This window comes from Lepidochelys kempii, chromosome 3, assembly GCF_965140265.1.
Source record: "Lepidochelys kempii isolate rLepKem1 chromosome 3, rLepKem1.hap2, whole genome shotgun sequence".
Classification (NCBI taxonomy): domain Eukaryota; kingdom Metazoa; phylum Chordata; order Testudines; family Cheloniidae; genus Lepidochelys; species Lepidochelys kempii.
Genome location: NC_133258.1, coordinates 40,021,124 through 40,033,409, shown reverse-complemented (window position 1 = coordinate 40,033,409; position 12,286 = coordinate 40,021,124). Strand labels below are relative to the sequence as shown.

The 12,286-nt window shown below is 40.1% G+C and overlaps 1 protein-coding gene across 1 annotated transcript in view; it reads right to left on the bottom strand.

Annotated features, from left to right (window-relative positions):
- Nucleotides 1–12,286, bottom strand: part of DLGAP2 (DLG associated protein 2) — a 690,779-nt gene that overhangs the window by 191,231 nt on the left and 487,262 nt on the right. Inside the window, exon 4 of the mRNA XM_073336187.1 lies at nucleotides 7,561–7,593. Within this exon, the coding sequence (XP_073192288.1) occupies nucleotides 7,561–7,593 (33 nt within the window). The remainder of the gene's footprint in view (nucleotides 1–7,560; nucleotides 7,594–12,286) is intronic.

The window sequence follows — 12,286 nt, the reverse complement described above, 5'->3', positions numbered from 1 at the left end:
CCCTCCCCTAATTCTTCCTGTAAGACAATATACTACAACAGCTGTATGAAGATTCGAGACATATCCTGTTTGCCTCTTGAAAGTCCCTGAGTTACCATGCAAATCTGTATCTAAGGATAGATTTTTGAGTTCTGAGTACAATGCTGAAACCTCAAGTACCACAAACCCTGAAGATTCTTTTGCCAGCATTGGTGAAAAGCTATCAGAATAAAAAATAAGGCATTTTAAAGTTTGGCTTCATTACCCAAAATGAATGAAGAACTGTTGGAACAAGTATTCACCCACAATCTTAATCCTGAAAGAGGTTTGGGCTTCATAAACTGTGAGCTACGCAAAAGATGTGCAAAAGCTTAGCCTTTGGATCTTATTGAAAAGGGCCTATCAGGAAGCTTTTATCAATTTGGGAAGTTAGTAAAGAAAGGAGAAAACATTCCAGAGCTGGTGTTGGAATGGAATTTGAAGAAGATATAACAAAAAGCTAAACTACTACAGAACAATTATACAACCTATTTATCAGCCGAAGGGAGAAAAATCAAGCATCTGGACATCCTGAAGTCTCTAGTAACTTCTATGCAACTATGTCAATTTATATCAGCTGAGAATCTGGCATTATGAATAGACCCTTTTTTTCATCCACGAGGATGTGTATTGATATGTATTTGGCAAGTCCTGTGGATGACAAACACAAAAAGAACAGGGTCTACCTGGAAGTGAGATATGCTTGTGATACATCACTTTCTCTACTTAAAACAAGTGACATTTTCCACCTGGTAAAAATCTATCAGAAATTTCTAATAGACACTATTCTACCTATCTCTAATTCTACTTCGGCATGCTGTACTCAAGACACAAGTTACAATACAGGATTTGAATCTTACAGTGGAAAAGATTTCTATACATTATAGATTCCTAAAATCACATCAATTTTAAAATTATATTACTAAGTTTGCCTAATGATTCATGTGAAAAGAATGCCAAAGGCTTGTAGAACATATTTTGTATGAACTTTATATTGCTATTATTATGTTTAAGCACTGAACAGATTAACATTTGTAATACTGGTACTGCAGGAAATAACTATATTGTTGAATCATTTCAAAATTTCTACAATAGTCATGTAGAAAATTCAGACCATATGTACAGCAGAGTTAAAATAGTTGACTTCGTGTTTTTAAATGTGTTTTTCTATCTTAAGTGTTTCTTCTCCATATTTTAAGACCTGCACAACATAAAACAGATTGTTATTAATAACCACCTTTAACCTAAGGCACTATGTAAATAATACAAACAGTCCTATATCTGTCCCAATTTACAAGAGTCTAACATATAGGCCTGAGGCAGAAATTACTGAGGGAGATCCAATGGCCTGTGGTCTGCAGGAGGTCAGACTAGATAATCATAATTCATTAACAGATTCAAACGCCAGAAGGGTCCATTGTGATTATCTAGTCCAACCTTGTGAATAAGACAGGCAAAAACTTCCCCGAATCAATTCCTGTTTCAACTAGAGCACATCTTTTAGAAACAGATCTAACCTTGATTTAAAAATCATCATGGAGAATCCATCAAAACCTTTGGCAAATTGCTCTGGGGGTTATTTCCTTTCTGTAAAATATATATGCCTTATATCCCGTCTGAATTTATCTAGCTTCATATTATACCTTTGTCTGCCAGATAGAAGAGCCTGTTATCAAATATTTGTTCCCCATGTAGGTACTTATAGACTGTGATCAAGTCACTCCTTAACCTTCTCTTTGTTAAGCTAAATAGATTGAGCTTCCAGCATCTACCACTGTAAGGCATGTTTTCTAACCCTTTGAAGTGAGCTGTAGCTCACGAAAGCTTATGCTCAAATAAATCTGTTAGTCTCTAAGGTGCCACAAGTACTCCTTTTCTTTTTGCGAATACAGACTAACACGGCTGCTACTCTGAAACCTGTTATTTGTTCTTGTGGCTCTTCTCTGAACTCTCTCCAATTTATTAATGTCCTTCTAGAATTGTGGTCACCAGAACTGGACACACCATTCCAGCAGTGGTTGCATCACTGACAAAAAAAAAAAAAAAAAAGAGGTAAAATAACCTCTTTACTCCTATTTGAGATTCCTATTCTGGCATATGAATCTATGAATGTCGAGTCCAAAAACCCTTCTAGTTTTCTGTCTGCTTTGCTTCTGACTGGGAGAGTCACATTGGACTTCTGGGGAAAGTGAATCTATATAGTGAAAGCTGCCAGTAAGGGATTACTGGCATCAGACCCACTTAATTCCTTCCTTTAAAGACTAAAAGCATTAGTGGCAGTTGCCCTTCTTTTTTCCCTTCTCTCCAGCATCACAATGGAGAAAACACAAGGAGTATATGAGGGAGGAAAGAAGAGGCTGATACAATCTGTCCCTTTAATGCAGCACCGTAGAGCGCAGTCAGGGAAAGAGGGACTAGTAGCATCCAGTCCCATCAATACAGCAGCACCAGAGTGCACCCAGGGGAGCAAGGGGCAGAGCGGGCTTGTTAAGGTCTTGCCCCTCAAGTGAGCTACTTCGTTCATTGAAAGGGTGCAGAGCTAAGAGCTGCACATGCTTGCAGGCTGCCTTTGTAGCCCCTCTGGGCAGAATCAGGGTACTCCAAAGGTTTGTGACTTAGATGCAGAGCTCCACGCTGTCCCCCCCACCCCCCAGCAGCAGCAACAGGGACCAAAGGAAAGCTGAAGAAGAAGAAAGGAGGAGCTAGCCAGCCCATGATTTCAAGAGGGCAGAAGGTCGGAGCCTGTACTTGGGAGGAAAGGAAGAGGAAGGGTGCTATGCCCTGGCAAGGTAAGTGGGGTAGATAAAAGTGGAAACAGAGGGCTGTCACCTAGAGAAAGGGAGGGAGGGAAGCAAGCAAAAGGGGCTAGCTACTCTCTCATTGTCAGGAGAAGCAGTGGAATGATGGTGCGAGTTATAGCCCAGGAGCTGTTGGGGAGCTAATGTATGTATTGAGGGAATGGAGAGAGCCCCTAATGGATTTGTCAAGAACAAATCATGCCAAACCAACCTCATTTCCTTCTTTGACAGGGTTACTGGCCTAGAGGATGGGGGCAGGGAAGCAGCTGGTATAGCGATATATCTTGATTTTAATAAGGCTGTTGACACTATCCAACATGACAGTGTTATAAGTAAACTAGGGGAGTGTGGTCTATTTGAAATTACTGCAAGATGGGTGCATTGCCGGTTGAAAAATAGTACTCAGAGAGAGTTACCAATGGTTTCCTTTCAACCTGGGAACCCATAAGAACGGCCATATTGGGTCAGACCAAAGGTCCATCGAGCCCAGGATCCTGTCTACTGACAGTGGCCAATGCCAGGTGCCCCAGAGGGAATGAACAGAACAGGTAATCTTCAAGTGATCCATCCCCTGTCATCCATTCCTAACTTCTGGCAGTCAGAGGCTAGGGACACCCAGAGAATGGGGTTGCATCCAGTGTTCCCTTCCATGTGCGGAATTAATTTTGTTACGTGCACCACTATGGAGGTGATGTGTGGTGAGGGTGGAGCTGAGGGGTTCGGCGTGTGGGAGGTGGCTCAGGGCTGGGGCAGAGGCTTGGGGTGCAGGAGAGTGAGTGCTCTGGCTGGGGGTGTGGATGGTGATGAGGGGTCTGGGGTGCAGGCTGCCCCAGGGCTGTGGTAGGGAGACAGAGGAGTCCCTCAGCCCTCTCTTGCCATAGCAGCTGGGGGCCAGGGAAGAGGCACCTCTCCTGGGCTGCAGCAGTTCTGGCGGGGCTGGGCTGCGCTGGGCCGGGGGAGGGGCTCCTCTCCCTGGCAACTCCGGGGGCCTGGGCTGGGCTGGGCCAGGCCGGGGAAGGGGCTTCTCTCCCCGGCAGCTCCTGTGGGGCTGATTGGGCCAGGCCATCGGAGAGATGCCTCTTCCTAGCAGCTCTGGCAGGGCTGGGCTGGGGGAGGGGCACTTCTCCCTGGAAGCTCCGGTGGGGCTGGGCTGGGCCGGGCCAGGGAAGGGGCGCCCCTCCCTGCCTGCATGGCTTTTGATAGCCTGCTGTGCAGCCACCTTACAGGGAACTTAGGTTGCATCCCTGACCATCTTGGCTAATAGCCATTGATGGATCTATCCTCCATGAACTTATCTAATTCTTTTTTGAACCCTATTATCCTTTTGGCTTTCACAACATCCACTGGCCACAGGTTAGACAGATTGACTGTGCGTCATGTGAAGAAGTACTTCCTTTTGTTTTAAACCTGGTGCCTATTAATTTCATTGGGTGACCCCTGGTTCTTGTGTTATGTGAAGGAGTAACACTTTTATTCACTTTCTCCACACCTTTCATGATTTTATATCCCCCCTTAGTCATCTCTTTTCCAAGCCTGAAAAGTCCTAGTCGTATTAATCTCCCCTCATATGGGCTCTGTTCCATACTCTTAATCATAGTTGTTGCTCTTTTCTGTACCTTTTCCAATTTTAATTTATCTTTTTTGAGATGAGGTGAGCAGAACTTCACAGAGAATTCAAGGTTTAGGCATACCATGGATTTATATAGTGACATAATGATATTTTCTGTCTTATTATCTATCCATTTCCCAGTGGTTCCTAACATTCTGTTAGCTTTTTTGACTGCTGCTACACACTGAGCAGATGTTTTCAGAGAATTATCCACAATGACTCCAAGATCTCTTTCTTGAGTGGTAACAACTAATTTAGATATCATCATTTTGTATGTAGAGTTGGGATTATGTTTTCCAATGTGCATTACTTTGCATTTATCAACACTGAATTTCATTAGCCATTTTATTGCCCAGTCACCCAGTTTAGTGAGATCCCTTTGTAGCTCTTTGCCGTCTGCTTTGGATTTAACTATCTTGAATAATTTTGTATCATCTATAAATTTTTCCACCTCACTGTGTACTCCTTTTTCTGGCTCATTTATGAATAGGCTGAACAGCACTGGTTCCAGTACAGATTCCTGGGGGACACCACTATTTACCTCTCTCCATTCTGAAAACCGACCATTTATTCCTACCCTTTGTTTCCTAACTTTTCACCAGTTACTGATCCATGAGAGGACCTTCCCTCTTATCCCATGACTGCTTACTTTGCTTAAGAACCTTTGTCAAAGGCTTTCTGAAAGTCCAAGTACACTATATCCACCAAAAAGGATCTGAGGTTTATAGTAGATCACAAATTGAACATGAGCCAATTATGTGATGCTATTGTGAAAAAGGCTAACATAATTATTGCGTGTACTGACAGTAAGACGCAGGAAGTAACTGTTCCATTCTGCTCAGCACGGGTAAGACCTCAGCTGGAATATTGCATCCTGGTTTGGGCACCTCACTTTAAGAAAGATGTGGACAAACTAGAGAGTCTAGGGGAGAGCAACAAAAATACAAAGACCCATACATTTTGGGTGGCTAGAGTTTCCTCCGATGAAGAGCCTTAAATCTCATAACTAACATGTCCATACAACATAGTGATTTTATGCTAGGGGTGTGAATCCACTTAAAGATCCACAGCTTTAGACCCTTACACCCCCATAGTATCTGTGTGAAGTCAGTGGGGATCCATATGAATATAAACAGGACAAGGGCCTAAGTCAGCAAAGCTAACATAGTTACACATGTGACTAGCTGAACTACCACAGTAGGAGCCAATTAATAACTAATGACCAAAGATAAGCATACAGTCTTCGCCTCGGGGGCATTGTAAAACATCCCACACTGGGGATAAATCTCTCTGTGAGGAAAAAAAGTGTCCCAGCTCTGCCAGAAAAATTGTGTGCGCGCAGGGGACAGGTTATTTGCTGCATTTGCCAGGGAATGACATCTCTTTCCATAACAAATGCTAACAAACCAAAAGCTGGTGCCTTGGCTAAACTAAGCTATGATGAAGAAACAGCAGCCAACTGAGCAATATCAAGCAGCACTGAAACTGAGGAAATTGTTTCTCTGGGTTAAATAGATCTCCATTTTGAACCTATATAAATCAAATCCCCATTTCCAGGCTTTTACTCCTCATGGACACAGATATTATCAATCTGCATCTCTTTGACGGTCGACTATGCACAGGATATATGTGTCCCTGCTATGCAAAGGGCCACTTGATAGAGTTGCATGTGCTTACACTTAGGATGCATTTGGCCTTTACACTGGATGTTTTCTTAGCAGAACAAACATGGAGTCTCCTTCCCACTACTTTGCTTCACACAAAATAATACTGAAGCCCTACTGTTAGTCTGCTTGAGTAATCTCCTTCTGTTAAAGTGGCCATATTTTCAAACTAAAAAGGCTGTTTTTTGTTGTTTTTAATGAATGTGTACTGATGCTACTTCTGCCAACTTCTGACTCAACAGTGATTTTATTCCTGTCTTAAGAAACAGATTTACAGAACCCTTAGATTGACTGGGGGTACATTACTCCAGGAGTATTCTCATTTATACCAGTGGGACTACTCAAAGTACTTAATGAGTAAGGATGGCGAAATCTTGCCCCCACATAAGCATCTGAAAAGCCCAGCACAAAACTGTCCCCCTTCTGTAGTTATTTAAAACAACACATTTATTGATTGCATGAAAACAAAGATAAACTTGATGTGTCCCAAAAGACATTTGGGCACTTAGATATCATATGAAAGACCAAGACTGTTCTAATAAAACGGAGACATACAATCTCTACCTTTGGGTCAACAGCTCCTTGGATACCTAACATGTTATGACTTGGATTTCACCACCTGTTTCATTTTATTGGACTCATTGCTCTACCATGAAGGGAGATTTTGAGTAGAGGTAGACATCTGGACATTTGTAAAACAGAGAAAGCTTGCAGCATTATGGAGACTGCTTATTTAAATGGACTATTGCATCAGAATTTTGATTGATTACGTAAAAACTACATTCCAGGCACAATGTAGAAATTCACTTGATCAATGAGCATCAAATCTAGCTCCTGACTGGAAAATTCCCAACCCAAAATGTTTACATTGGTTAAGCAAATTATGGCTCTGAGGATATAATAATGCTAATCCAGCCATCACAGAGACTATTTTTATTTTAAATCATGTTGGTCATGTCATATTAGATATAATTGTATGCAGGAAAGTTGTGAGAATTACTATAATGGTGTACCCCACCCTGGTTTGTCTCTCTACAGGACACCATCCCGTGACTGTTCAAAACTTCAGCAGGGTGGAAACAGAATCTTACACTTCCTAAATCATTATCCAGGCATAGGCTTGTTAATGTTACCAGATTATTAAACTGATCTCCACTTTGAACTCATTTCAATTATTCTAATTTGGATCTGAAATTTTTAGTTCCACAATCTTTTTCCTTTGGTTTGCTTTTACTTTTTAAAGATGGTGTTATTCCCATTGCAAACAGATTTTCAGTTATATTTTTTTAAGATTGATATTGGTATCTCCTCTTCATGTACCTGGACTAAAAATCTTAAGGCATAGCCTTCACATGAAATGGCATGTGGGGGAAACCACACAATTTGACAAAAAAACAAACAAAGAAAAAAGCATATAAACAAAATAAATATAAAACGCACAAGGTTACACAATATCTAACTGAAACTTTACCTGGAAATGCATGCCCTGTTAGAGAATCCAAACCTGAAATTAAAACAGTGAAAAAAAATCTTTAACACTAATTTAATTGGTACCAAGATCACGTATCATTAATATAAAATTTGTCACAGGCAGCAAAGATAAAAACCTCATTAGGTAGTGTGTATAAATTTGGGTCCGTATGACATAGAAAAAGCAGTATGTAAATATGAAACTCTTGTACAATTTAACAAGTTCACTTGCTTTGTTATAACAACTTTAATCATGCTTCACTATAGTTAGGTTGGGTTTCGCAAGTAATTCCTTTACAAACCACTGTTTTCAGAGGTTTATTCCTTGAATGTGAACATGCGTTCTGAAGTTGTACATATGAATTTTTAGCCCATAGTAATATTTTTCTTTTTCTTGCAAATATAAAAAAAAAGATTCTTTAAAGATCTACGTTCAAAAGATGATAAGCCTGATATACTACTGCAGGAGCAGGGAAGTGTAAATTACTCCCGTATCCCAGGAGAATTCACTTTGAGGGAAAGCAGACAATGATACCAACACAGCAAATCCTTCAGGCTTTTTCCTACTGGTAGGACAAGAATCTAGAATTGTAGCTGTCAGGAGTAGTACCCTGCCATTTACAATTCTATATTTTTAACAGAGACCCATTTGGTAACTTATGAAAGATGCTCTATAACTCACACACTTGTGTTCATATTTAGGTCTGTAGATGGAATTGAACCCAAGCTCTGCTTTGTAAAACAGGGTCACAGAATCATGACTATTTAACAAGACTAGCAAGGGCTCCTTTTGTATTAGGAAGACAAAAGTAAAATATATTTGATTGGCCAAAGAAGTCTTCCTACCTAATGTAATATGGAATGGGGTGTGCAGACCTTTTGATCATACAGCAAAGCCTCATAGGTCAATAGCACCCCATCCCAATTACGACTATCACCCTCACAATGGTATTATAAAAGATATGCCACCATCAAGAGTTCCTTCCTCCCTCCACTCAGATTGTGAGATAAAAGTAAGCAGCTGTGTGTTCCCCAGGACAGCAGAGCAGGGGAGTTCTGTGCTTCCCATTAAAAGAGAAGAAGAGAAAAGGTGTTGGAGGAGGAATTGGAGGAGAAAAGCTCAGTGGCGAGTTTACTCCCCTATGTGCTTACTCCCCTATGTGAGTTCACTTGGTGTTATTCTGAAATTAATTTAGTCTTTATTTTTACCTGGAGATGGGTTGCTCAAGGATCTGAGTAAATTTATTAGAAATGTGCAGTAGGAGTTTTAAATAAACACAGCCTTGAAAAAGGATTTTCCTTCCTGTTTGTAACAAACATAAAAAAAAGCGGATGTGATTTGAATATTTGTTGATGCAGCTCAAATGTTGAGCCTCCTACAGTACAGTTTTTATTTTTTTAAAAAATAGTTGTGGTGAAAAAATATATCTTCTGCTGGATAGGCTGACACACAGCTTCTCCCATTAGAAGGTAGAAGGAAAACATTCCTGACTGTGATGATATATAAATGTCCAAATGAGAGAAATTTACTGAGTACCAATAACATGCTCAATGCTATAAAAGAACAAAGAAAACATGATTCCTGCCCTAGAAAATACGGCTTTCCAAAAATCATACAAAGACACTGCACACTACACATATTCTACATGCATGTTAGATCAGTGGTTCTCAACTTTTACCATCTGAGTTACGACAGAAAAACACATTTTTAGATCTCCCTCTCCCATAAGAAAGGGATCATGGTCATGACTACTTTCAGTACCTGTTCATGACCCCTTGACCATCCATGTGTTACAGATTATACACAAGTGCTAACACTCACCTTCCCCCAAGTTAGGCGCCTAAATCCTTTGGTGGATCTGGGGCTTGAGTAATTGCTTGTTTATATAAAATAAAATAAAAATAAAAACATGGACGTAGACTGTTACCTATGAAATACATGTGTACATCCACTGGGACTCTGGGTAGAATGACTGCAAAACTGGATACTCTGCAGGCAATGCACATAATGCATCTGTCTCAAAATAAATCAACACTAGTTTGTTGTACTACATGAATAGCATGTGTTTATTTCCTTGCAACTAGACCTACATGAGATGAAAATAAGGTAGTTCGTCACCCTCTTACAACTCTACTGTGTGAAGTTTTGAATAAAGTAAGTCCTCCTTTGCTAGTTGAAACCACTGAATTTTAGGATACATTGAACTCACAAATCATGATCCACAAGCCCCGCTTCCATCATTACTTTCCCACAATAAGTGATATGAACTAAAGAAGGCGAGCAGTGTAAAGGTTTCCCAAATGCAGACAAATACAGTCTGCTGCTCTTCCTTGCTAAAAACTTAAGTACATGCAATTATTACAGTTAATAATGGAATGAAATCTTTGCTGTGCCTGGAACAACTGGGGTTTCCAGTCTCTGCCATAGGGATTCTACAACTCTGTTACACCAATTAAAGGCCAGGATGATAGGAAGGGTTTTGAGCTGCTCTGTTTTGTTTCTTATGCACAGAACTGAAAATGGGAAGAACTGAACTAAAATTAACTAAATTGGTAAGAAACAGGGTGGCAGTGATAGATCATAACATTAAGGTCCATATGTTACCATTAAGCATATATTAAAGAAATAAGAAGATGGTTTATAGTTCAAACGGTTGGTAATTTAAGCGTGCATACAATGTTGGCACACAGCCAAAGACAGAGAGATGGCAGTTTTGGTCTATGGCTAGTGCATTGGTAGGTGGATATGGACTGAGGTCAAGTAAAGGTCACTCCAACGCTGCAAGGAGAGGTCAGTCCAAAACTAGGTTAGGGTCACCATCCCATAATAGCAAATATCCCATAATACTACAACTTATTGTGTAACAGCTTTAATTGACAGTTATAGACCAATCACAACTGCTAAATGTAAGTATGGACCAATCAGAGAGGGTCTGAAGGTGATTAGAGGATAGGTATGCTAATGCTAGGATTGGGAGACAAGCCAATCAGAACAGGCCAAAAATTTTATAAAATACAGAGCGAGCAGGCAAAGGTCAGTCAAGTAAGGAGCAGGAGATAAAGAAGGAGAACCAAAAGAACATCAGAAGAAGCAGCAGCAGTGCTTCTAGTGCAGAGCAGAAGGATCCTGACAAAACAGAGGAAGAATAACCTATGGAGAGTAAGCATGCTAGGTATAGTGTAGGATATAAAACAGAAGTAGGGTTAATGAATATGTATGGCTGGGATACTAAAGATGAGTGTCTGTAGTGTGTATGTTTATGTTACCATGTATAAAGTTTAGAGTTCATTAAAATTGCTGGCAGTGTCCTACGTATGACTGATCACCATGTGCAGAACATAATCACTTAAGCCATTCCAACTGTATAACATTACAATATTGGGTACTTTAGCTTGTATACCTGTGATAAGGGATTTATGTTTTAACTGATGTTTAGATGAATTGCATTAGGAAAGGCTGCTTACACTAAATAAAGAAAATACTTTTGGAAAAGTATTGCCTGGGTGTCAATCTTTTGACCAGAGGGCTGTATCCATGTTCTCCCAGCAGTGAACAAATCTAGTCTGTTCTGGGGAGTTTCCCGAAGGACATAGGGAGATCCTTGGTTAAGCCTGGCAATTCTACTAGGGCAGGCCGCCTCCTTTCTCCTTGCAGGAACTGATTAACAGGTCAACATCTTGGGAACCTGGAAGTAAGATACAGGAGGGATACTCGGGGATCCCTGAGTCTGTTCTTGGGATAACAAGAAGAAAAGCAATAGTCCTTATTATCAAAAAGACTTTGTATTCCCTGGACTGATTTTCAACTAACTATACGGGATCAGGTGGAATAAAAGTTTCTTGGATTCCATTTATCATATCTGTTGCTCTGATGTGGTGGTTTTCAGTTTGATTCACACAAGATTTCCAAAACAAAAAATAGGAACATTGATTAAAGTGATGTACATGCAGATGAAACACATTTCCAAACAGCATAACTACTATGTCCACAGTAGCAATTAGCAATAAATTATATTCACAAAATGCATACCTGATTGAGACAGTAATTCATTCATTTAAATAGAAGAGAAAAAAGACTGATTTGAAGTTAGTACTGACTTCTATTTACACTGTAGAAAATGTAGATGATTTTAGAAGGGGAATGGGGATATACTGTTCTTTAGTACGCTGCAATCATTTCATTAGCTCAGTGCAGAACAGGCATTAGAGAGAGTACAGGCTTTTTATATAGATAAGATCATTGTTTATTTCTTAGCATTGATTTGATTAGGATTTCCAGCATCACAAAGATGAAGTCTTCTCTATTTCCTGTCTCCAGGGCACAATTCTTCACATTTGAATAATAGCACATATTGTACACTGCCATATGCAGAGCTTCATCTTTCACCTGGGTGGTTCCTCTAAAGCAGGATTTGCACTAAAATAGTGATGTACAATATATCTTCTTCCTGGATTAACATCCCAGGTTTGTACTGCTGCTGCATTGTATTGAAAGAACACTGACACCTACTCTGGAAGCACAGTCGTGATGCCACACTGGGAAATGTATTTCAGGTGTAGAACACATGTAAGTAATTGTAATGTTAGGAATCCTTCCCTGGAATATCAGTGAGATACTGAAATGCCAAATTTAATATCTGTGCACTGATTCATTCATAGCAGAGTGAAGAGAAGCCAAAGAAACTCTAAACTATGCTTCTTTGCAAATATATGTTCCTTGGTTCTAA